Raw genomic sequence first — 22,892 nt, forward strand, 5'->3', positions numbered from 1 at the left:
AAGAGTGTGTACTCTTGACTATTTTAATTTTTTTTTAAATTTATATTGTGATAACTTATAAAATGCTTTAAAGCAGAAACAACTTAATGTTTCCATAGCCCAGAGCATATGTGAGGAGAGGCAGACCATATTTTGCAGCAGCACTGTGCCAAGGGGCTTTCATTAAAGAGGGTTAATGAAATTAAGATTGGGTTCTCAGATAGGTAAGTTAATTTTCTGTTTTGTTTTGTTTTTAATAATATTCTAGAAGCATTCTCTTTGCTTTTTAAGATTTTACAGTCTTCGGTCTTTTTAACCTTTAACAGCTCATTTTTAAATGCCTCTTTATGCTAATTTAAAATACAAGTATTGTTAAGTCAACTAAATTAATTCATAGATCTAAAATGGACTCTATTTTCTCTGCTTGAATACTTAATGGAAATACTTGGAGCCCTATTTTCCCCTTCCCCCAATGTTTTGAAAGTTATACAAATAATGATAAAAAAATAATAAAGATATATCCATTCAGTTACATGTGTCTCTGGTATTGGGTTAGTTTATTTATTGTTATTTCAATTTATTCAGGCCTACTTAGCAAGAACAGAGCATATTTAGCTACTTGAAAATCAATTCTTCTGATTTCTTGATTTTCTTTATTTTTTAATTTTGTAAAACTCAAGGATAACTATCTTTCCTCCCTTCTCACTTTTTTAAGTAATTGGGAACATTTCAAATGCAGTTAAGAATTTATAACCATTTTTCTTTAAACTTTTAGGCTAGTGATGCAGAACGAGATGGACTAGCCCCGGAAAAGACATCCCCAGATAGAGATAAGAAAAAAGAGCAGTCCGATGTATCTGTTTCTCCCAGAGCCTCAAAACATCATTATTCAAGATCACGATCAAGGTCAAGAGAAAGAAAACGAAAGTCAGGTATGTATAAGACCTAAGTTTACTGATGTAATTAATATGTGTTCTTCCCATTGAGAAATGGATAGTGAAAAGTACATTGGGAATTTTATGGAGAATTTTTCAATTATGAGGAATACAAATGTCTTAATACAGGAATTTTATAACTTGTCAAAGACAAAATGTATGCTTAAATTTGTGTCACAATAACTGTTATCCTTCAGATGTTCAAATTTTATCCTTTCAACATAGGCAAAACAATATTTTGAAAGATGTAGTCTGGGCAGTGGTATATTCTGAATTTATTTAACATCTTTGACGTAAGTTACAAAAACTTTTTTTTTTTTTTTTTTTGCGGCACGTGGGCCTCTCACTGTCGTGGCCTCTCCCGGATGCGCAGGCTCAGCGGCCATGGCTCACAGGCCCAGCCGCTCCACGGCATGTGGGATCTTCTCTGACCGGGGCACGAACCCGTGTCCCCTGCATCGGCAGGCGGACTCCCAACCACTGCGCCACCAGGGAAGCCCACAAGAACATTTTTAACCTTGGTTTTCTTTTTAACTTAATGTTAAAATATTTCTGAAAGCAAGAGTTTTTAGTGTTCTGAAATGCTCCTTATTTGGAGCATTTTTTTTAACTAGACTGATGTGGCATAGAAAGCATGATGTATTGCTAATGAATCAATACTTAAGTAGTTAAAAGAAAGAGAGAATAGAAATGAGTTTAAAAGTTTCAAGACCTGGGCTCTGGTTATTTATCCTTTGCACCCACAGATAGTTCATCTACAAAATGGTTCAAGTGTAATTTTTATGTATATGTTTGAAACTGTACAGTTTCATAACTACTTTTCAATGGGAGTTTTTCTGAACTGTAACATCTTTTTGACTACTTAAAAGACACCAAATATAATTCAACCTGTTTGTTTTCTCTTGCATTCTTTGTTCCTTGTGTTCTTGTTTTCCTCTAATAAGACCCTTTATAAGTTTGCTATGTAATAGGAAGCAAGGTGAGCTGGACAGAATGTTTTGTAAAATATAGAGAATCTGTGATAGGGGCTTCCCTGGTGGCGCAGTGGTTGAGAGTGCCTGCCGATGCAGGGGACACGGGTTCATGCCCCAGTCCGGGAGGATCCCATGTGCCGCGGAGCGGCTAGGCCCGTGAGCCATGGCCACTGAGCCTGTGCATCTGGAGCCTGTGCTCCGCAACGGGAGAGGCCACAACAGTGAGAGGCCCGCGTGCCGCAAAAAAAAAAAAAAAAAAAATCTGACCACCTGAAAGATAAAGTCTGTTTGTCATGTGTCATGGAACGTGGACTTGTGGAACTTTTTTTGCTTACTTGCTTGATTATATTCTGCTTTGCTGAGGTTGCTTGATTTATTTCAGATACATGAAGTATTACTGTAGTAGAATAATCCCACTTCTGCCATAAAAAAAAAAGTCTTTAGAGTATGACTAGTAAATAGATTAGTTAGGCAAGTGGCCACAAATGTTCTTTGTATGAGTTTTGGAATTTGTGTTTGAGGTGTTTCTGTACCATTATTTATGGTGAATTTTTGTGTGTTCGCAGATAATGAAGGAAGAAAACACAGGAGCCGGAGCAGAAGCAAAGAGGTAATTAACACTTTGTAGTGAATAGGCACTTTAGAATACTTGTAAAGTATCTGGTAGAAATGTTTGTGTGAATATATGATATTGTCAAGGTAAGTACCAAAACTTGAAATTTAAAAGGTTTAATTCAGTTATAAAATAAGCATGATTTGGATTCATCATTTTTCAAGAAGATAGATGTTTATATGAAAAGTTCATTCAAAAACTATTAATGTTATGTTGTGAAAATATTCACAATAAAAATTTCATATGAAGAATATAACTGGTTTTTTAGGCCTGTCACACAGAGCTTCCATTAATCTGAGGTCCCGAGTCTCTTTATGCCTGACAACTGCTCAGGACTTTTAAATAGCAATCATCTTTAAGTAGCAATACTCTTAGATATCTATGGGCTACTTTTTCTTTATGGAAGATAATGAGAGTCCTTTTCATTAGTAAACTAGTTTGATTCCCTAAGAATAGTATTGAATTTTGAAATAAAAGTGTCAGTGAGGGACTGCTGGAAAGATGGCGGTGACACAAAACTTGAGGATAAAGACAGCAGCTGTAGTGCAGAGGAGTTAACTTGCCCACCTGAGAAGACAAGGAATGAGCCAACAAAGGAAGAGCAGAAGTAGAAGCCAAAAAGGGAGAAGAGTCTCACGGGGGCTGTGGGCAGGGACTTCACCTCTTCCCCTAATGGAAGCTCTGTTAAATTTTAATTTAGGAGAGTTTTTGTGAAAATGACTATTTTGTTTAGCTCACATGATAACATTTCTATAATAAATCATACTCAGCGTGCTAATGCGCGAAGAGACTGAACTGAAGACGCTGCAGACTCAGATAGCAAAATAATAAGCCTACTTCATGATAAGGTAACTATTAGTCATTCAAACTCCTATTTCCCTTAAGTATATCTTAAATCAGTTAAGGGTTTTAATGGTTTTTTTAAAAAATAATAATAGTAATGTTATGTTTGGAAAACTGGTTTGAAATAAACTGAAACTTTTGCAAGCTTAATAACCACTTAAAGATTTTCCAGTTTGCCACCATATGGCAAAATCAAGGAAATAGTCTTTTTTATAAGCTCATATGGAGAACTGGCATTGAAACTAAAATTTAGCTGTGTCTCCAGGTCTCTTATTTTTCTGCAAAATAATAAATTACAGACTATGATCCTTTTCTGATGTATCACCATGCATGTTCTAAAATGTTTGACTAAGTTTTTTGTATTTAAGAAAAGTTAATCTTGAGTGGAAGGAAATATGTGCTAAGGTCTATTCTGGGAAGCATGAGTTAAGTGTCCTGTTGTGGTGGAAAACGGTGGCCTGGGTGTCAGAAGAATATGGGGTCTGGGTTCAACTCTCCTAATATGTAGCTTTGTGACTTTAGATCTTAATTTAGTCATATATAAAGTAAGGGGAATTAGAAGATCTGAGTTTCCTTCCAGCTTTAAAATTGTGATTCTGAAATGTCCAGGATTTTAAGCTTTAGCTACAAGATGGATTTGACAAATCTTAATGGGGGGAAATGGAATGTTTAGCACTTCCTAATTCAGTATGTGAGTGTAGGATGGAGACTTGATCATACAATTAATTTAGCTCAGTCTCTGAATGCATATATTGTGAAAGCAAAAGCCTTGGTTTTTATAATCATTCAGAATATGGGGGAAGTATGTATTATATAATGGTAGAGGGATTAATTGTGTTACACCTAGTTTGATTTCATAAAAATTAAAACAGATATGGTTGCCATTTTCTACCCTAGGTACATGAAGTGTAATAGAACACCAAGCCTGTTGGGATATTGCAAGATGAAAAGTGATTGCTTCACAGTTTAGGATTGGGAGAAAAATCAAGAGCCGTCTTTAAGAAAGGATGTGGCAGTATAGCTATAAAAAGGACACTTAACTTTGCGTAAAGTAATTTGAAGTTGGTAGAAGATATTAATACTTAGGTTAATTTTACTTAGTTACCTAATCGGAAATGCATTTTTCTGGTGCATTTCTTTGTGTCCTTATCTTCGTTATTGTTAACTTTTAAAACTTAATATTATGTACTCTGGATTTAGAAGTTGTTGTATATACATGTCTGTTTCTCTAAAAGGTTTGTTGGAAAATTGAAAAAATTTTGATACATGTGTACTTCCCTCTTAGATAAAAGAAACATCAGGGATTCCTCTTTTTCTGAAATAGTGGTTTTTCGATATTATTAACATTGAAAGTTATTGTTTTGATTGTGGTATTGAAAGTATTTGGGGGTGGAAACTGCATTGGGGGGGTTTATAAAGAAAAAGTAAAATTAGTACTATACATCTGCAACATTTGGGTGATGTGAAACTAGATCTTTTTTTAAATTTGCCACACACTCCTAAGGTTACTAATGTTGCATCACAACATTTTTGCTACTGATACCCATACTAACTCTCTTTGTTGCACTATTTTCCTGAAAGAACCAACTTCTTCTTAAAACAGGCAAGAAGACATGAATCCAAAGATAAATCCTCTAAGAAACACAAGTCTGAGGAACATAATGACAAAGAGCATTCTTCTGATAAAGGAAGAGAGCGGCTAAATTCATCTGAAAATGGTGAGGACAGACACAAACGCAAAGAAAGAAAGTCATCAAGAGGCAGAAGTCATTCAAGGTCTAGGTCTCGTGAAAGGTAAGTAGTTTTTCTAAGTTAATGCCTTCTAAAGAACTCCTAAATTACATAAAGGTTTGCATTAATGGAGCAACACCCAAAAAAATCTTAGCTAGAAAATTGGTATTTTTAACTTTCTGAGTTGTCTGTCACAGTGAAAAAAATTTTGCTGAACTATGTTTATATAGTTTGCCAGTATCATAATCCTTTTACATTGATGGTGCAGGATTCGTTTGCTGCTGAACTCTAATCTAGGTTTTATTTAGGTATGGGTTAAAAGATTTTTGAGAAACTGGGTCATGGTTCGAATTTTTGTGGCTTTTTTGTTGTGTTTTAAGAAACCAGTGTCTGTAACATATTGTGAGGATTTCTGTGGGGAATATGTGTGTGGTATCAGATTTGGTCAAAAATTTTCAGTAGTAGAATAACTTGATTGTTACTCTTAGAAATAGTTTGGTTCGGGCTTCCCTGGTGGCGCAGTGGTTGGGAGTCCACCTGCCGATGTAGGGGACACGGGTTCGTGCCCCTGGTCCAGGAAGATCCCACATGCCACGGAGCGGCTGGGCCTGCGCGTCCAGAGCCTGTGCTCCGCAACGGGAGAGGCCACAACAGTGAGAGGCCCGCGTACCACAAAAACAAAAAATAGTTTGGTTCGGCAATAGACTTCAAACTATTAAACAGAATCTTAAATTGGGATAGGAAACATTGCTTTTTTGACATCAGTTTATTGTGTTCCCTGTAACTACAAATTTATGTACTTGGATTTCAGGCGTCATCGTAGTAGGAGCAGAGAGCGGAAGAAGTCAAGATCCAGGAGTAGGGAGCGGAAAAAGTCAAGATCCAGAAGCAGAGAGAGGAAGAAATCACGATCCAGAAGCAGGGAGAGAAAACGTCGGATCCGATCTCGTTCCCGCTCAAGATCAAGACACAGACATAGGAGTAGAAGCAGGAGTAGGACAAGGAGTAGAAGTCGGTAGGTATTCATCATCTTGAATAAAATCAAACAGGCCCCTCACAGGGTCTGTTCGGTCAGGCTTAGAAAGGTTAAGTAACTTGCTCAAGAAGCCCAGTATCATACAGTTCTTAAATGGCAAAGCTGGGACCTGGTTCCAAATGCATCTGAAAGCAAAGTCAGTACGTGTGCTTAATCCACCGTACTGGTTATACTCTCTCAGATAGAAAGATGAGCTTATAAATTCACACTTGTCTTGATTGGAAGGAAATTTTAATTTGTTTAGGCAGGAAATACAATAAAGAGCATTTCATTATAAATATTCAGAGAATATGTTTATTCTCTACTAATATTAGTTACTAATATTAGTAATATTAGTTAATATTAGTTAAGTCAGATAGTCTATAAAAGAATGAAATATGGGGGCTTCCCTGGTGGCGCAGTGGTTGTGAGTCCGCCTGCCGATGCAGGACACGGGTTCGCGCCCCGGTCCGGGAGGATCCCACATGCCGCGGAGCGTCTGGGCCCGTGAGCCATGGCCGCTGAGCCTGCGCTCTGCAACGGGAGAGGCCACAACAGTGAGAGGCCCGCGTACCGCAAAAAAAAAAAAAAAAAAAAAAAAAAAAAAAAAAAAAAGAATGAAATATGGCTTTATAATAACTTGGTTTGTCACTTGTTTGATCATTTTTTCAGTTTTTAATCAGTGGTTTTAGTATGTAATAGTTGCCTAAATTGAACTTTACCAGTTAGGAGATTTAGTCAATCTAAAGTAAATGGTAATTTCACCATTAATTACCATTGTTTTTTTGTTTTTGTTTTTTTTTTAATCACCATTTGGGCAATTAGGGTCATTATTTATGGCATTTCTAGTTTTAACCACTGAACCTTTTATTCTAATCAATGACTACTTTTAATTCTAATTTTGTTTTAGTGATTTATATTTTTGAAAACATTTACAAGTTAATTCATTGTACATTGGAATACTAGGACCATTTAACTTATCAATCCCACTAGTAGGAATTTATCCTACCTATTGACCTACACAAGTGTAAAATGACTAACGTACAAGTCTAGCCTTTGCATCATTGGATGTAATAGCAAAAGATTGGAAACAACCTAAATGTCCATCTGAAACAGGGATGGTTAAGTGAATTTATAGAAACTAGTCTTATACACAAGGAACTTGAGGTGCCTATGGAAGGTGTACAACAGAGGTGGAAAGGAAAGGTTCAAAATATATTCCTAGACCAGTTTAATTTTTATTGAACTATGTAACTGTAATTTATTTTGATTCAATAAAATAATTATTACTTGGCCATACTGAGACATGTAAAATATGATTTTATTAAAGAGATAGAAAGAAGAGAATTGAAAAACCGAGAAGATTTAGCAGAAGTTTAAGCCGAACTCCTAGCCCGCCTCCCTTCCGAGGCAGAAACACAGCAATGGATGCACAAGAAGCTTTAGCTAGGAGGTGCGTATATTTTTTATTCAATACATTTTTTTCTCCTTTTCATCTTGAGGTAGATGTTCAATTGTGTGGACCAAATGAATGCTTTCAGAGGATAATTCAAATAATTAAATCTAGCCATAACTACTGTGGCAGTTTTGTGATACAGAAGTGTGTTAGTGGTTTGTGAATTCTCATCTTTAATTTGCTTATTTGCACAACTGGAAAGAGTATTTCTTCAACAGTTTCTCTTTTTTCTTCATGATTAACTAATTCATTTTTCTCAAGTCTAGACTCATAAATATTTTCAGTTGGCCATTGGAACTTTTTAAAAAATCTTAAATGTGATCTAAGAACTCTGTTAATTTTGCAACCAAAACTGCTTTGTCTTTACCTTCTTTGTTCTTCCTTAAGAAAAGTCTCTGAAACAATAAGTAGAATTTTGTCAGTAGTTTTCCTATTTTGAAGGTGGCGAATAATAAGCCAGTTAATTTGATCTTAAAGTTTTTACTGCTGTGATAGCATAGGAAGATCATTGTATTTTTAAATTTTCTAATGTTTCAAAGATGGGTGACTGTGGGACCACACACAGCAGGGCTGTCTAACCGAAATCTGCAAACCATTGAAAGAACTGCCTCATAGAGGCAAGAAGTAAAGTAAAATCCAAGCCCTTGTTTGCAGGTTTTCCCATATTCTAAAAAACTAAAATCTTTTGATTTTTTTTTTTTCTTTATGAAATTGAGTTTGTATTTTTTTTTTCATTACAAAAATACAGTTATCACAATGTAACCTGATGGGCTGCTGCCCTGTGAACCCAGCCTGGCAGAAACTCCAGCTGAACAGCAGCAGCAGCAAAGGTGTGAGCTCACCCCTTCTTCATTCCATTCACCTTAGTGAATGGTATTGATTCCAAACCTGCAGTGGCCATTTAAAATATACAGCCAGTAGCTGTCAATTACTTTCTTACTGAAACTAAAATCAACAGAATTAGGAAATAATTTTCTACAATATCTGAACTAATTTATAAAGAATGGTCCATTAACTTTGATCATGAATTTTTTTAAGCCCTAAAGTTTATTCTTGTTTACTCTTAAGTTTATTGTATTTAAAATTTTGGATTATACAAAAGTTGAATCTATAACTAGCATCTAAAACTTTAATTTAGTCTACTTAGTGATTTTCAGATGACAATTTTTAAAACTGCTTTGGAAATACTTTGATTTATGAACCTATGTTTTAACATTAATCCTAATCAGAAACTTCTGATTAGGACAAATTCAAGGCTGTACTACTTGTCTTTCTTTCATGTGTGATCAATAGAAGGGAACAAAATTATAGATTGTTATCCTTTTATGTAAATTAATGGCAATTGTTAAAGCAAATGTCAATTTTCTACTACTGTATTTTACCTGTAGTGCCCACTGCTCCCCTCCCCCAAAAAACTTTTTCCCCAATCCTTGCCCCTTTATACTACTTTAAAGGAGGGAGAGGGTGGTGTTTAACTTATGATTGGTAAATCAAGGAATGTTCGGAAGAAAAGGGCATTCTCTTTCAGGAACTCATTGTGAAGAAAACATTACTTACGATTTGTGATATACCAGATAGATACCTACTTGACAGCACATTTTGTTTAGTATGTGTATTCAGTGGTGAATTTAGTGTGAATCAGAATTCGTTTTTGTTTGGGGATGAATTTGTGTTTCACGTTTTCAGTTCCTTTGCTAATAATTTCTTTACCTCCTAAAAGTAGTTTTCTAATATTTAGGTTTTTTCCCCCGTTTTATTAGATTATAGAGAATGGCAGGGTTTGCTTGCCCTTTTTTAAATTTTATTTTTGGCTTTTTAATTTTCACTGATTTAGAGACTAATAGAGTCTGTTTATATAAAATCATCTGCATGTTTTGATTGGCCTTAATCCTGTATCAGCCTCCCTTAAGAAGCATTTAGGTAATTCTATAAATTATTGCATGTACCCTAAGATTTACTTAGCTTTCAATATGTTTTCTCAATGTCTCAATTTGTAAGATTTAATTTTATCCTTACTCCTGTAACCAGCACTGATGAAGGTTGAATAACTTTTATCTCATAACCATTTTAATGACTCTCTGTGGGAACTGTATATAAAAGCTACTAGAGTTGTTGGCTATTCAGTGAAATTAAAAATGTTTAAAACCAGTAGTGAAATATTATTTAATTGTGACTGATACCATCTTAAGAATGATTGCTTTTTTTCCCACATGCAGATATCAATTTAGGGAAGGTATTAAATTTATTTAAAATTCTGTATAAAGTGTTTTATGCCTACATATGTATACATAAAGAGATAAATGTTGGCTTTATATTGATATTTTTATTTATTTAAATTGTTTGACAGGTTGGAAAGGGCAAAGAAATTACAGGAACAGCGAGAAAAGGAAATGGTTGAAAAACAAAAACAACAGGAAATAGCTGCAGGTAATTTTTGTTTTCTTTATTATGGAAGTATGGCAATATTTGTAAAACATTTGAAAAGTTCAGGAAAAGTAATAGGAAGAGAGTCACATGTGATCCCTTCTGCCCATCAGTATGCTGTAGATCAGTATGCTGTAAATTATTAATTGAATTGTGAACATGTTATTTTTAGTGTTACTTTTGTACCTCATAAAACTTTTTGCACTGTATTTCTGATTTGGTCAATGTAGATAATTTTGAAAAGTGAATAGTGACTATTGTTCATGTAGCAGTTTAGCCATCGCTGCATATGTCTTTTAGTTATGATTTTGGAAATGCAGTTTATTAAAGATGATGAACTGAACTGGAGTATGTATTATGTCTTACTGTTAAAAATCAAGTTTTTAGACATAACACAGACACACTGCCTGTGGATGATTTAAAGGTGATCAGAGAGAGCCAGTGTGAAATGTAATCCAGAAGGTAGAAGTAACAGACCTGCCACTTAACTTTTATATAGGACTTGGGCCTAGTATGTTAAGTGTGTATAATACCTGTTTAATAGTTTTAAATGTTTCTTGTGAGTTTCACATTAGACGTTGTGAGATTGTTTTGTGAGCTATAAAGAACCATACAAAGAAAAGTCAATTTATTAAAAGTTTAGCTACAATCACTATAGTTCATTTCCATTGAAATCATACACCTTTATCCTATTTGCAGGATTTTCTTTATCCTCAGAAGTAAGTGAACTTTAAGTATATATAAGGGATCATATACAGAAATGTCTAGCGATGAATATATTAAATAAATGTTTGCTAAAATGTTATTGCTTTATAAGCTTAACAGAGTCATTTTCTATTTGGTGAAAATATTTTTTTTGCAGATTAGTAGCTCTTATATATAAATAACGTATTACTGTAAATTAGGAGGTTTGTTTTGGTTAAAATCCATACTTATTTCCTCTTCAGCAGCTGCAGCTACTGGAGGTTCTGTTCTCAATGTTGCTGCCCTATTGGCATCAGGAACACAAGTAACTCCTCAGATAGCTATGGCAGCTCAAATGGCAGCCTTGCAGGCTAAAGCTTTGGCAGAGACCGGAATAGCTGTACCTAGCTATTACAACCCAGCAGCTGTGAATCCAATGAAATTTGCTGAACAAGAGAAAAAAAGGAAAATGCTTTGGCAAGGCAAGAAAGAAGGAGTAAGTTCTCTTATTCTCCTTTTTTGTCATTGATTCCTCAGCTTAGAAAAACAAATTTGGATTGGAAAAGATTAGTTTGGGTTTATCTTTCTTCTGAGAGCCTGACTGGAATAATTTAATTTGCTACAGTTATTAATTCTGGGGGGGAAAATGCACGATCTAAGTCAAGCTTTCAAAGAAAACCAATATTGCCCTACATTAATTAAGGGGAAAGAAAGAGTTGGTTCCTTAGCTTAGATTTTTTTCATATTATTAAGATAATTATAAATTCCTTCCATTGGTTGCCATAAATGCTATTGTTTTTCTACTAAGACTATATTATGGAAAGATTTAGTATCGTGATACAAGGTATTTAAATTTTACATACGCTAAAAATTCATTGTTTTTTTAACAGGACAAATCCCAGTCTGCTGAAATATGGGAGAAATTGAATTTTGGAAACAAGGACCAAAATGTCAAATTTAGGAAATTAATGGGTATTAAGGTGAGTTATACACTTTGTAATAAAGTTCATGTTATTTTATATTTTTAGGGTAACATTGGTTCTCAACTTAAACATTATTTCAGTGATGTGTCATCTCTGGGTACTTTCTAGTGCTCTTTCATTTGTGTTCTCTAGATTAACTTCACAGAATTAACCAATAAATATCATCACTAGTCAACAATACAAATTGTTAAAAAAAATTTTTTTTTTTTTTTTTTTTTTTTTAAAGAAGATGTTGGGGTAGGAGTTTATTTATTTATTTTTGCTGTGTTGGGTCTTCGTTTCTGTGCGAGGGCTTTCTCTAGTTGTGGCAAGTGGGGGCGACTCTTCATCGCGGTGCGTGGGCCTCTCACTGTCGCGGCCTCTCTTGTTGCGGAGCACAGGCTCCAGACGCGCAGGCTCAGTAGTTGTGGCTCACGGGCCTAGTTGCTCCGCAGCATGTGGGATCCTCCCAGACCAGGGTTCGAACCCGTGTCCCCTGTATTAGGCAGATTCTCAACCACTGAGCCACCAGGGAAGCCCCAAATTGTTGAATTTGATTAAAACATTTGTTGAGGGACTTCCCTAAAGGTCCAGTGGTTAAGACTCCACACTTCCATTGCAGGGGATGTGGGTTCAATCCCTGGTCGGGGAACTAAGATCCCACATGCTGTGCAGCACGGCCAAAACATAAGAAATAAAACAGTTGTTGATTGTTACTGCATGTTTATGCCTTAAGCAAACCTTGTTCAAAATCGTAAGCTTTTCTTAGTAAATTTAAAAAAAAAATTGTAAAAAGGAATTAATTTGCTTTTAAAAATGCCCATTTAGGGCTTTCCTGGTAGCACAATGGATAAGAATCTGCCTGCCAATACAGGGGATAGGAGTTCAATCCCTGGTCCAGGAAGATCCCGCATGGCGCAGAGCAGCTAAGCCAGTGTGCCACAACTACTGAAGCCCATGCACCATGCTCCACAACAGGAGAAGCCTGCGCACCACAAGGAAGAGTAGACCCCGCTCTCTGCAACTAGAGAAAACCTGCATGCAGTAACAGCGACCCAACACAACCCACCCCCCCCCCAAAAATAATTAAATTGCCTGTTTAAATGGAATGCCATAAAAAGGAATGAAACAGTTATTTGTAGTGAGGTGGATGGAACTAGAGTCTGTCATACAGAGTGAAGTAAGTCAGAAAAAGAAAAACAAATACCAACCATATGCTAACGCATATATATGAAATCTAGAAAATTGGTACTGATGAACCTAGTGGTAGGGCAGGAATAAAGATGTAGACGTTACAAACGGACTTGAGGACTCTGGGTGGGTGGGGGAAGGGGAGGCTGGGACTTAGTGAGAGAGTGGCATTAACATATATACACTACCAAATGTAAAATGGATGGCTAGTGAGAAGCTGCTGCAAAGCACAGGGAGATAAGCTTGGTGCTTTGTGATGCCCTAGAGGAGTGGGATAGGGAGGGTGGGAGGGAGGCTTAGGAAAGAGGGGATATGGGGGTATATGTATGCATATGGCTGATTCACTGTTATACAGCAGAAAGTAACACAACATCGTAAAGCAGTTACACTCCAATAAAGATGTATAAAAAGAAAAAATGCCCATTTAAGGTTAACTGTACTTGGTGTGGGGTCGAACTTTCTTAATTTTTTTCAAGGAAGTTTTTTGTTTGTTTGAGTTTTTTTGTGGGTTTTTTTTTTTTAATAATTAATTTGGCTGTGCCAGGTCTTAGTTGCAGCAAGTGGGATCTTTTAGTTGCGGCATGCAAATTCTTAGTTGCAGCATGTGGGATTTAGTTCCCTGACCAGGGGCTGAACCCAGGCCCGCTGCATTGGGAGCACAGAGTCTTAGCCACTGGACTACCAGTGAAGTCCCAAGGAAGGTTTTAGGTTTTACACAACAACCTGGTAAGGTCGACAAATGTTCAGATATTGGTTATTACTAAGGGAGTTGGTTTTTCATTGAAGGGATATTTGGTTTAAACTCCACCCCCATTTTCTACTTTACTTTTCCCTAGACGCTTTATTTTTGGCTGCATTGGGTCTTCATTGCTGCGCACGGGCTTTCTCTAGTTGCAGCGAGCGGGGGCTACTGTTTGTTGCGGTGTGCAGGTTTCTCATTGCAGTGGCTTCTCGTTGTGGAGCGTGGGCTTCAGTAGTCATGGCGCACGGGCTCATTTGCTCCGTGGCATGTGGGATCTTCCCAGACCAGGGCTTGAACCCGTGTCCCCTGCATTGGCACGTGGATTCTTAACGACTGCACCACCAGGGAAGTCCCTGGCATGTTCTACATTTTCTTTCTTGGGCCCACTGAATGATTTTTGTTATGTCCTGCTCTATCCCATTACCTAGAATGAACATTGCCTTGAATTCCATAGGTGCTGAATGAATGAATGGCAGCTAAGTGAGGTCAAATATGCACTGCAAAAATGTGATCTCCTAGTACTTCTTAAGGGAGAGAAGCGCCTTTTATTCCTAGGTGAATTCATCTTAATAGTATATTTTGTATCTGTTATTTAGAGTGAAGATGAAGCTGGATGTAGCTCCGTTGATGAAGAAAGTTACAAGACATTGAAACAGCAGGAAGAAGTATTCAGAAATCTAGACGCTCAGTATGAAATGGCAAGATCACAAACCCACACACAAAGAGGAATGGGATTGGGTTTTACATCATCGATGCGAGGAATGGACACAGTTTGAAGAAAATCACACTTTATACTTGGGACTTTTATAGACTTCTGGTTCTGATGTCAGGTCCTTGTTCACCAAACAGCTGGCAATCTAGCTTGCATGGGTGTTGCATTGACTTTAATTTATTGAAAAATATGATTTTTTGTAAATATCAGATCAGTGATACTGGTGTTAGTGTTGTAATCAGGTTAAACCCGCTTCCATTAAACTTGACAGGACTATATAGAAGGACAATATTTTTTAGTTAATGAATTCTACTTTTCAAATATATAAAAGCTGCAGATGGGATAAAATCTCATACATGGATTTTTGGTGTCCACTGTCTTGTGTACTTTTGTACTTAACCTTGTACAGTTATTTTCATCTCTTGAAACATGAAAGAAATGTTATGTAGATGTTCTTTAGAAGATCTGGCCATTTGGTACATAATCCAGCACAAATAGGCTGGGTGGTGGTGATAATAAAAATGGTTTTCTCAAAACTCGTGTTAATTTAAGTTACCTGGAATTCTTATTTCAATTTGTCTTATGGTTTCTGTAGCATTTTGCAATTTCTAGTAGAAGACACTGGCTAGAAATTCCTTTTCTTTTTTTTTTAAAGAATTATGCTATAGGCAATACCATGGTGAGCAAAAATGTAAAAGGAAGTTGGGAGGAGTGAAAAAACTTAGTAAAATAATACTGTTTTCCTACTATTATAAGGGACAACTGGTGTACAGTATTTGTTAAATATTCCATATGTTATTCAGGAAATAGATTAATACATTAAAGGGATGTAAGCACTTTTATTTTAATAAAGTGCCTTATAACAAGTTCTTTGTATGCCCTTTCCTCATTATCCCTTCTGAATTGTCTAACCTGAAGTACTAAAACAGAAAACAACTTTGTCACTAAATTGATTAAATTTAGGGCATAGTTTTGGTGGAAGGAGGGGACTACAGAACTTGCTGCATTTGCTCTCATTACAACAAATTCATAATTTTTATCTTTCACTGGAAAAATCCTTTGACAGACATCTCCACAATTGTAGTAGCACAAGGGAAGACTGCTTAATGTGTTTTGGTAAATGTTTGGTTTTCCCAGAGCACAATTATTTTGGGGAGAGATGGCTCTTCATGCTTCAGCGACAAAGTCAAGTTTCTGGGGAAATAACACCATGGTTTTTCACTTTGGAGTGTTCCCAAATTCACATTTTCCTGGTGAGCTGTACCTTCTGAAATCTGTTTCATTGAGAGTGTTTGTGGGGGGAAAAAAAGAATGTTTGGGGGCCTGTAATGCAGTGCGGATATGAAAAGCACACATTAAACTGCTTCCTGTGTTTTTCTATGGTATTTTAGGAGCTGGCCATACACGATGAATGATATGGTCCATCCTGTACTCATTTAGTAATTTAAAGAATTTTTATAGCCAATTTTAAACAGGAAACTAATTTTGATTCATTTAGTATGGATTCATTTAGTATGTCTAAAATAATTGAGTTAGGTAATCAGTATTCTTAGTAGAGATTTTACATTCTTACTTGCTTGTTTTTGAAATCCAGGGGGTATTTTATATTTTAACATCCCAATTGGGACTAGTCATATTTAAAGTTATTAATAGCTACATACAGCCGGGGGAAACCATCCTGGACAATGCAGATTTAGAGGGAGGCATATAGGTAATTGCAATTTGCATAATTAAATTTTACGAAGCAAATTATTGGAGTCCTGGGGGTGGGGACAGTTAACTGCTTGGCTCAATTTGAAATGAGTTTGTAGGGAAGCTTTTATATGCTTAAACTTTTTTTCCCCTTTTTCCTGGCTGTTACTGTGCTTGCCGTGTCCAAAGCCTGGTGCTCCATGACGGGTGTTTGGGGCTTTACTCTTGTATGCGACGGGAACGTAAGTTGCTGTCCAGGAGAGTCTTTAAAGACATGGTAGTAAGACGAGAAGACCACACTATTTGAGGCAAGGTTTTGATGAGCTTTGTGAGAGCAACTGGCTTGGAGGATAAGAAAATTCAAAGATGATGTTTCCAATTTCGGTGATCATTGATTGTGATTAAATTAGAAAACTTAAATACTATAGTAGGTTGGTGGAGGGAGATAGAAGCAGAAATTAAGTTGTGTTATATATCATTCCAAGTTAATTTCATGGCCAAAAGATGATTTAAGTATATACTTAAATATAATTTCTCGGGGGCCCTCCTAGTTCTCCCACTGGCTGTGCATCAATTTCTGTAGTTATCCTATATCCCAGCCCTCTAGGGCTCAGTCCTAGACTTCCTTCCCACTCTGTTCTTCACTATGCAGTCTCATTCTCTATCATCTTTGTATTTACTTTCCATAAAAATTTGAACCAGCCAAATGCTAATCTTCAGTCCAATCCTCTTTGGAGCTTAGCCAGATATCTGTGTAATATACACCTCCACTGAGCCCGAAAATTTTACCTTCAATATACTAGTGCTTCAAAAATTTCTTCCACTAGTCTAGTTACTTACCTAACTAGAGTTATATAAGGATAAAATTGTTTATAAGGATAAAATTGCCTCAAGGTACCACATAGCCAAAATGGAACTCACCCTTTACTCCCAAACCTGGTCAACATCAAATGATTTTTTTCTCTATCTCAAATGATCACTTATTTAACCAGTTTCTTAAGTCAGAATCCTGGCAAATAATTCACCACCCTTTTCTCTCATTCCCTATATACAACCCTTCAGTTATCTCTGTTGCTTTAATTTTATCTTTTAAATATTCTCTATTAAATATCAACTCTTCAGCACTATTGCCACTACCCTAATCCAAGCTAACATTTGTTGATCTTATTACAAAAATCTATCAGTCTACTAGATTTGGAATTCTACGTTTGCTCTGTCGCCAGTCCTTTTCCTATCATGCCATCAGGACCATCTTACCAAAATGAAAATTTGTGGGTTATAGACCCACCACTTGTTTAAAATGTTGAAATGACTTGCCAATTTGGGGGTGGAGACAATGTCCCTAATGTGAGTACTTGCCTAATGTTCCAGCCTCATTTTGCTCCACTCTGCCTTTTCGTTCTACACGCCATTTCTTCAGACTAGGACTCTCTCTTAATTCCATCCCCCATACCACCAACTTTGCCCTCCTAACACTTCATAATTCAGTTCAAACCTCAGTTCTTCGATTCACTGACTCCCATAGAAATGTCAAATTTGTTACATATCCATTCCTATTCTTATTTCACATATCAATTTATTAATATGATGAATACCCATCAACATCCACTTTGACCCAAGAGCGGGAACATGTATGTTTATTTTTTGTTTCTTTCTTTTGCTAGACTGTACCCTCTATGAAAGCACGAACTTCTCTAGTTTGCTCACTCTTACACCCTCAGCTCCTAGAACAGTGCCTGGCACATAGAACTCGGTAAATAAATTTTATTGAATGAATGAGTGATTGAAGGAGAGAAATCACCAAAAGCTGCAACAGACAAATCTAAAATAATCTAAGGTCAAGCTAGTTCTTCATGGCAAAGTGAAACAAGCCCAGTAAACTGAAGCAGCTTCTCCAAGATCACAAAGGTAGTCTGTGGCAAAACTGGAGTTCCTTATTCACCAGAATCTGTGATAAGCCGTACATCGTGCTCTGATTTTTTGCAGCCTTAAATGCATAAGAGACAACTCATATTGTTGTAGCACATTCTGATGTAGTTTGGCTTTCTTCACGTTAAAAAGGACCAATCCCAGTATGCAATGCAAACAATGAGTTAACAGTCGATTAGAAACCCATATCCAGCATGCCTTGCTCCCGAGCAACCTCAGAAGCGGGTATGAGAGACACCATTGCATTCTGGGAGTTGTAGTCTCGGCTGGCCCGCCTATTATGCAGCTTCAGAGGCCTACGTTTGGAGGAAACCGTACTGGGTGGCTTAGGGCGGCCGGAGCCCTAGAGAGCGGTGCCGCCCAACAACCTTTGCCTTTGGCCTGGGGGCCAGCTCCGCCTCTTCTCGTATCTTTCCCATAGCCCAAAATGGCGGCGGAGGTGGATTTCGGCGACCTAGAGCTGTTCGAGGCGTTTGACCACCTAGAGGAGTCGACTCCGAAGCCAGTTCACACCCTCTTCAAGGATGACGACGGCGACGAGGAGGACGAGAATGGGGTCGGCGACGCAGAGCTGCGGGAGCGGCTTCGGCAGTACGAGGAAACCATCGAGCAGCTCCGCGCCGAGAATATCCTTCCCGCTCGCTGGGCCCTGTCACTGGGGAGTGTAGTGTGTGCCGTCCCCGGGAGGGTGCGGGCGGAAATTCCACGAGGCTGAGAATCGCGGGTTCGGGTTGCATAAGCCGTCCCCGAGGCCTCGGCGCAGACATCTCCCCTTCTGGGATCCGTATCCTGGATCTTATTCACTCCTTCCGCCCCCCAATCTGGGGCCGGTTTTTAGCGTTTTTCCGGACTCTTTCAACTGTTCACTTGTAGACTCTTCACCACTTCTCTTCCCCTCTTTGGAGTCATTATCCGATCTCCTTTTTTGGAGCCAAGCTAAAGTTGTTGCAGTCACGCTGTAGTTGTATGTTAGGAGTTACCGGATGCTTAGACCCAGGCGCAGATGTGTCTTTAGGGCGGGGCAAAAGTTAGTGGTGCTAGGACGTGCAGTTGGGGGCGTTAAGGAGTCGAGGCATGCAGAGAAATGGTTAATTGCTTGATGAACTTCGGGGATTCATTTTAAAGTTCTTCCACTTCGAAGTAGCTTCCGTGGTTAAGGTCCATTGCAAACCCCTGGGGAAAACGCGCCAAATAAGTTTCCGTTTGCCTTTAGTTACATGTTTACAACCTTTCTAGCAAGAAGTGTTACTATGTTTATTTCCATTCTTAGAGAATTTTTGGTATTTTTTTGTTTGTAATATACATGCAAGTAATTTTGGCTCAGGTAGTTTTTCTGGTGTAAAAACCCCTGAAGGTGGTTGGTAAATCATCTTTTAAGGTTTTCGAAGTCATTTTTTCATAATGCCTTTTTCCTCGACATTTTATTATGAAAAATTTCAAAATACAGAAAAGTTGAAAGGATTTTACAGTGAACATTCATAGATTCCATCCTAGATTCTTCATGTCTTAACAGTCTGTTACGCTGCATAACATTTTTGGTTTAGTCTGTTAGTCTCTTTGAACTACGTTCCCCTGCCTTAGAAATACCATGTTGGAAGGGATGAAAACTCTATTTTAGTTTTTAGATCCAGATACCTAGCCCTGCAACAAAACAGGTCAGTAAGTATGTCATCCTCAAAATATTTGTCTTTTAACGTTTATAACATATGTTTATAACATTGACACCAAAAGTGAGGTTAGTAGTTGAATTTTATGATCTTCGTATTTCTATTTAATGAGGGCTTATACTCCTTAACAAGCAATAACATCAGAAACTTAAAAGAAAATTGAACATTCTGACTCGACCAAGGTATGAGATCTTGAATTTGCACCATAATGTCCTTTATTTTTTATCCCGACATTCATATTTAATCACAGGGTTTTTTTTTTTTTTTTGCAAAAAGGGTGTTTAGGATTTTTGTACCATTTTGTACTCAAGAAATCATAGTAATGATCCTTTATTTTTAATTTGTGAGGGTAAAATTTGAATTCTCACAACCGTATTAAACTTTGAAAACTGACTTATTGGGTGAAAATACGTGTGAAACAATTCAGAAGTTTTTGACTTAATGTTCAGAACAGGCAAGTTATCAACCTAGCTGTTGCTATTCAGCGAACATTTCTGGTAAGTTAGAATTCAGATTACAGTATTAATCTAGCTGAAGATTTATTTATACAATTAAAATGTGTTCATAAATAGAAATAATGCAAGATGCAGCATTTTAGAAGAAGAGATGGTAGTTGCTTTTGAAAAAAGTACAGTGAGTAAATTTGCATTCAGGCATCTGATTTTAATAGAAGATTAAATGTTGATATTTTGTAATTAAATTTATTTAGTAGTCACTAAATTAAAATATTTCCTAAAGTACAGATTTATTACACAGAATGGTATGTTAAGGCTTTCAGAATATGGGGTACCCTGATGCAGTTTCACATGGAATTTTTTGTCCCTGGTACCAGCTGAATTAACTGGCTACACCGGTGACTAAAACTTTAAAATTTTAGAATTTAACATATTTAGAATTTAGACATATTTCAGAATATGTCTAAAGAATAACTTCTCTATGCCCTACTTTCCTTCCTCTATGTGAGCACACTTTGTAGATCTACACTTATTTTTGGTTAGGTAGTAAACATATTGAATGTAACTAGGATTCTTAAAAAAAAATCACAATTTTTATATATGTAAAAATATTTAGACAAGCATATGCTTTGTAATAGAGTTGTTCACTTAAACATTAAATATTTATAAGGGGGTTATAATCACCTGAATTCAAATGATTACAGCATCATAGGCTTTGCCAATTTATAAGAAGCAAGCATTAGTATCCTGAAAAAGGAAAAAAAAATATATATATATATATATTTTTTTTAATCGGTATCCTCCACATTGTCAGACTGACAAAGCTTTCTACAGAACACCGAGGAAGAAAAAAATAAAATTATTTAGATAAAGTTGTACCCTACATCTCTTGATTTAACCCTTATTTTTGGAACTTTCATGATCAGAAGTGTCTCTTCTTTTTATCCAGTAAACATTGTGGGGTGTATTTTTTTTTTTCTGTTTTTTCTTTATATGATGAAAATTTTCAAACGTACAGAAAGTGGAAAGAATAGTACAGTTAATACCCATATTTTCATCACTTAAATTTAACAATATTTTGCCATATTTCCTTCTTCTAATTCCATATACATATTTTACCCCAAATATTTCAGCATGTATTTTTTTTCTAAAGACTTTCATGTTACCACAACACCATGATCACGCCTAATAACTGGCACGATTTCCTTAATAACATTCCCAACCAGATTCAGATTTCCCCAATTGAATGTCTTTATTGCTGATTTCTCAAACTGAACTCCAGTCAAGGGTCATGCGATTGCATGTAGTTTTTAGAAACATGATGTATTTTTTAAAACTGAAGTTTGTGCAAATTGAAGCAAGTTTCTGGGTGTCTTCATATTTTAATTTTATTTCTCTACTTGATGTGGGCAATTCCACATACAGATTGATTTATTTCACGTGCTGTACAGGTAGAAGGATTTGAGGCAGGTGTGGAGGAATCAGAGATTCAGCTGCTCCCAGGTTACCGAAGGGATATATAGCAGATTTCCAGGCTGCAGTCTAGTTCTGTTTTGCAGTATTTGAAAGTCAAATTCAGGAATGAGATACTTTTTACATCTCTACTTTAAAATTTTGGATTTGAGCTCCTTAGTGCAGTGTGCTCTGCCCTCCAGAAAGAGTCTACCCATTTATTTATAAAGTGTTTCAATTTCCCATATATTTCCAAGCCAAATTCACTGATTCTTTCAGAAATATATTCTTGTAACCTGCTTTATTCAATTCCTCCCTCCCCTCAATTTGTAAACAAACAGCCATTGGGTAAAGAAGCTTTTCGGTTGAAGGATTAACTGTAGTTTTTAATTTTTTTTAAAAAAAATTTGTGTGTGTGTGTGTGTGCGCGGTACGCGGGCCTCTCACTGTTGCGGCCTCTCCCGTTGCGGAGCAACAGGCTCCGGACGCGCAGGCTCAGCAGCCATGGCTCACGGGCGCAGCCGCTCCGCGGCACGTGGGATCTTCCCGGACCGGGCACGAACCCGTGTCCCCTGCATCGGCAGGCGGACTCTCAACCACTGCGCCACCAGGGAAGCCCAGTTTTTAATTTTTTTATGAAATATTTTTAAAAATAAGTAATGTAAAAGATACCCCTAAAAACTGTTAAAGTGGGTAAAACTGGAGTTCTTTGTGGTTCTTGATCTTATTTGTAAAATATTACATGATCTTTGGTACTTAAGAATTATAAAGATTCAGTGTTTATATATACATATGCAAGTTTTACTTTAACGTCTTCTAAGAATATGTTTTAACTTCTGTTTTAGTGGAATATTGGTGAACAATACTAAATTAGATGGACCTTTATTTCAGATTCTATTTATGAACAATGTTATTTCAAAGTAAGTAATTTTCCCTTTCCTAAAATTATGAGCTGATGTATTTATGATGCAATGTCTTCTGTAAATACGCTGTTCTCATTTTTACTTTATATACCATCTTTATTCTTTTACTTAAAATTTATGGAATCATGATAAGAATGAGGCCATTAGAGTCATATAAACCTGAATTGAAGCTGGACTCCTCCGTTCTATATCTGTGAACCTGGACAGGTCACTGACCCTCTCTGCATATCAGTTTCATCACTGGAAAACAGGACACTAATAGTAACTACCTCTTAAGTAGATAAATGAGCACCTGTAAGAGCCCAATAAATAGCCTCAAATAAAAGTCACCGCTACCACCATAAATAATCTTAACCATTTCTCTACCACAATCAGGGAACTAAGTTTTCCCTGTTGGCTATCTTCAAAGCTTACCCACGTGATCTTTTTTTTCTTTTTAATAGCAAAACTAGACCTTTGCAAGCCTTCCAACATGCTTGGGTCTAGGATGACTCAGTGCATTCCTGAACAGCT

At 36.8% G+C, this 22,892-nt stretch overlaps 2 protein-coding genes across 5 annotated transcripts in view; both read left to right on the forward strand.

The window, feature by feature from the left end:
* Positions 1 to 15,127, forward strand: part of RSRC2 (arginine and serine rich coiled-coil 2) — a 19,026-nt gene extending 3,899 nt beyond the window's left edge. The window contains exons 2-11 of one of the 4 annotated variants that reach the window (XM_007448690.1): positions 850 to 911; positions 2,455 to 2,498; positions 3,272 to 3,349; positions 4,926 to 5,138; positions 5,887 to 6,090; positions 7,421 to 7,543; positions 9,894 to 9,973; positions 10,918 to 11,150; positions 11,545 to 11,634; positions 14,146 to 15,127. In XM_007448690.1, coding sequence (XP_007448752.1) covers positions 3,342 to 3,349; positions 4,926 to 5,138; positions 5,887 to 6,090; positions 7,421 to 7,543; positions 9,894 to 9,973; positions 10,918 to 11,150; positions 11,545 to 11,634; positions 14,146 to 14,325 — 1,131 coding nt within the window. In that variant the 5' untranslated portion in view covers positions 850 to 911; positions 2,455 to 2,498; positions 3,272 to 3,341 and the 3' untranslated portion in view covers positions 14,326 to 15,127. Of the gene's footprint in view, positions 1 to 754; positions 912 to 2,454; positions 2,499 to 3,271; positions 3,350 to 4,925; positions 5,139 to 5,886; positions 6,091 to 7,420; positions 7,544 to 9,893; positions 9,974 to 10,917; positions 11,151 to 11,544; positions 11,635 to 14,145 lie in introns of all 4 variants that reach the window. The other 3 variants (XM_007448688.1, XM_007448689.1, XM_007448687.1) reach the window with 3 other exon arrangements.
* Positions 15,128 to 18,309: 3,182 nt separating this feature from the next.
* The window catches only part of ZCCHC8 (zinc finger CCHC-type containing 8), a 22,776-nt gene continuing 18,193 nt past the window's right edge, over positions 18,310 to 22,892 (forward strand). The window contains exons 1-3 of the mRNA XM_007448691.1: positions 18,310 to 18,508; positions 19,689 to 19,731; positions 22,302 to 22,376. Coding sequence (XP_007448753.1) covers positions 18,310 to 18,508; positions 19,689 to 19,731; positions 22,302 to 22,376 — 317 coding nt within the window. The remainder of the gene's footprint in view (positions 18,509 to 19,688; positions 19,732 to 22,301; positions 22,377 to 22,892) is intronic.

The sequence above is a fragment of the Lipotes vexillifer genome, unplaced genomic scaffold, assembly GCF_000442215.2.
Source record: "Lipotes vexillifer unplaced genomic scaffold, Lipotes_vexillifer_v1.1 scaffold21, whole genome shotgun sequence".
Lineage (NCBI taxonomy): Eukaryota > Metazoa > Chordata > Mammalia > Artiodactyla > Lipotidae > Lipotes > Lipotes vexillifer.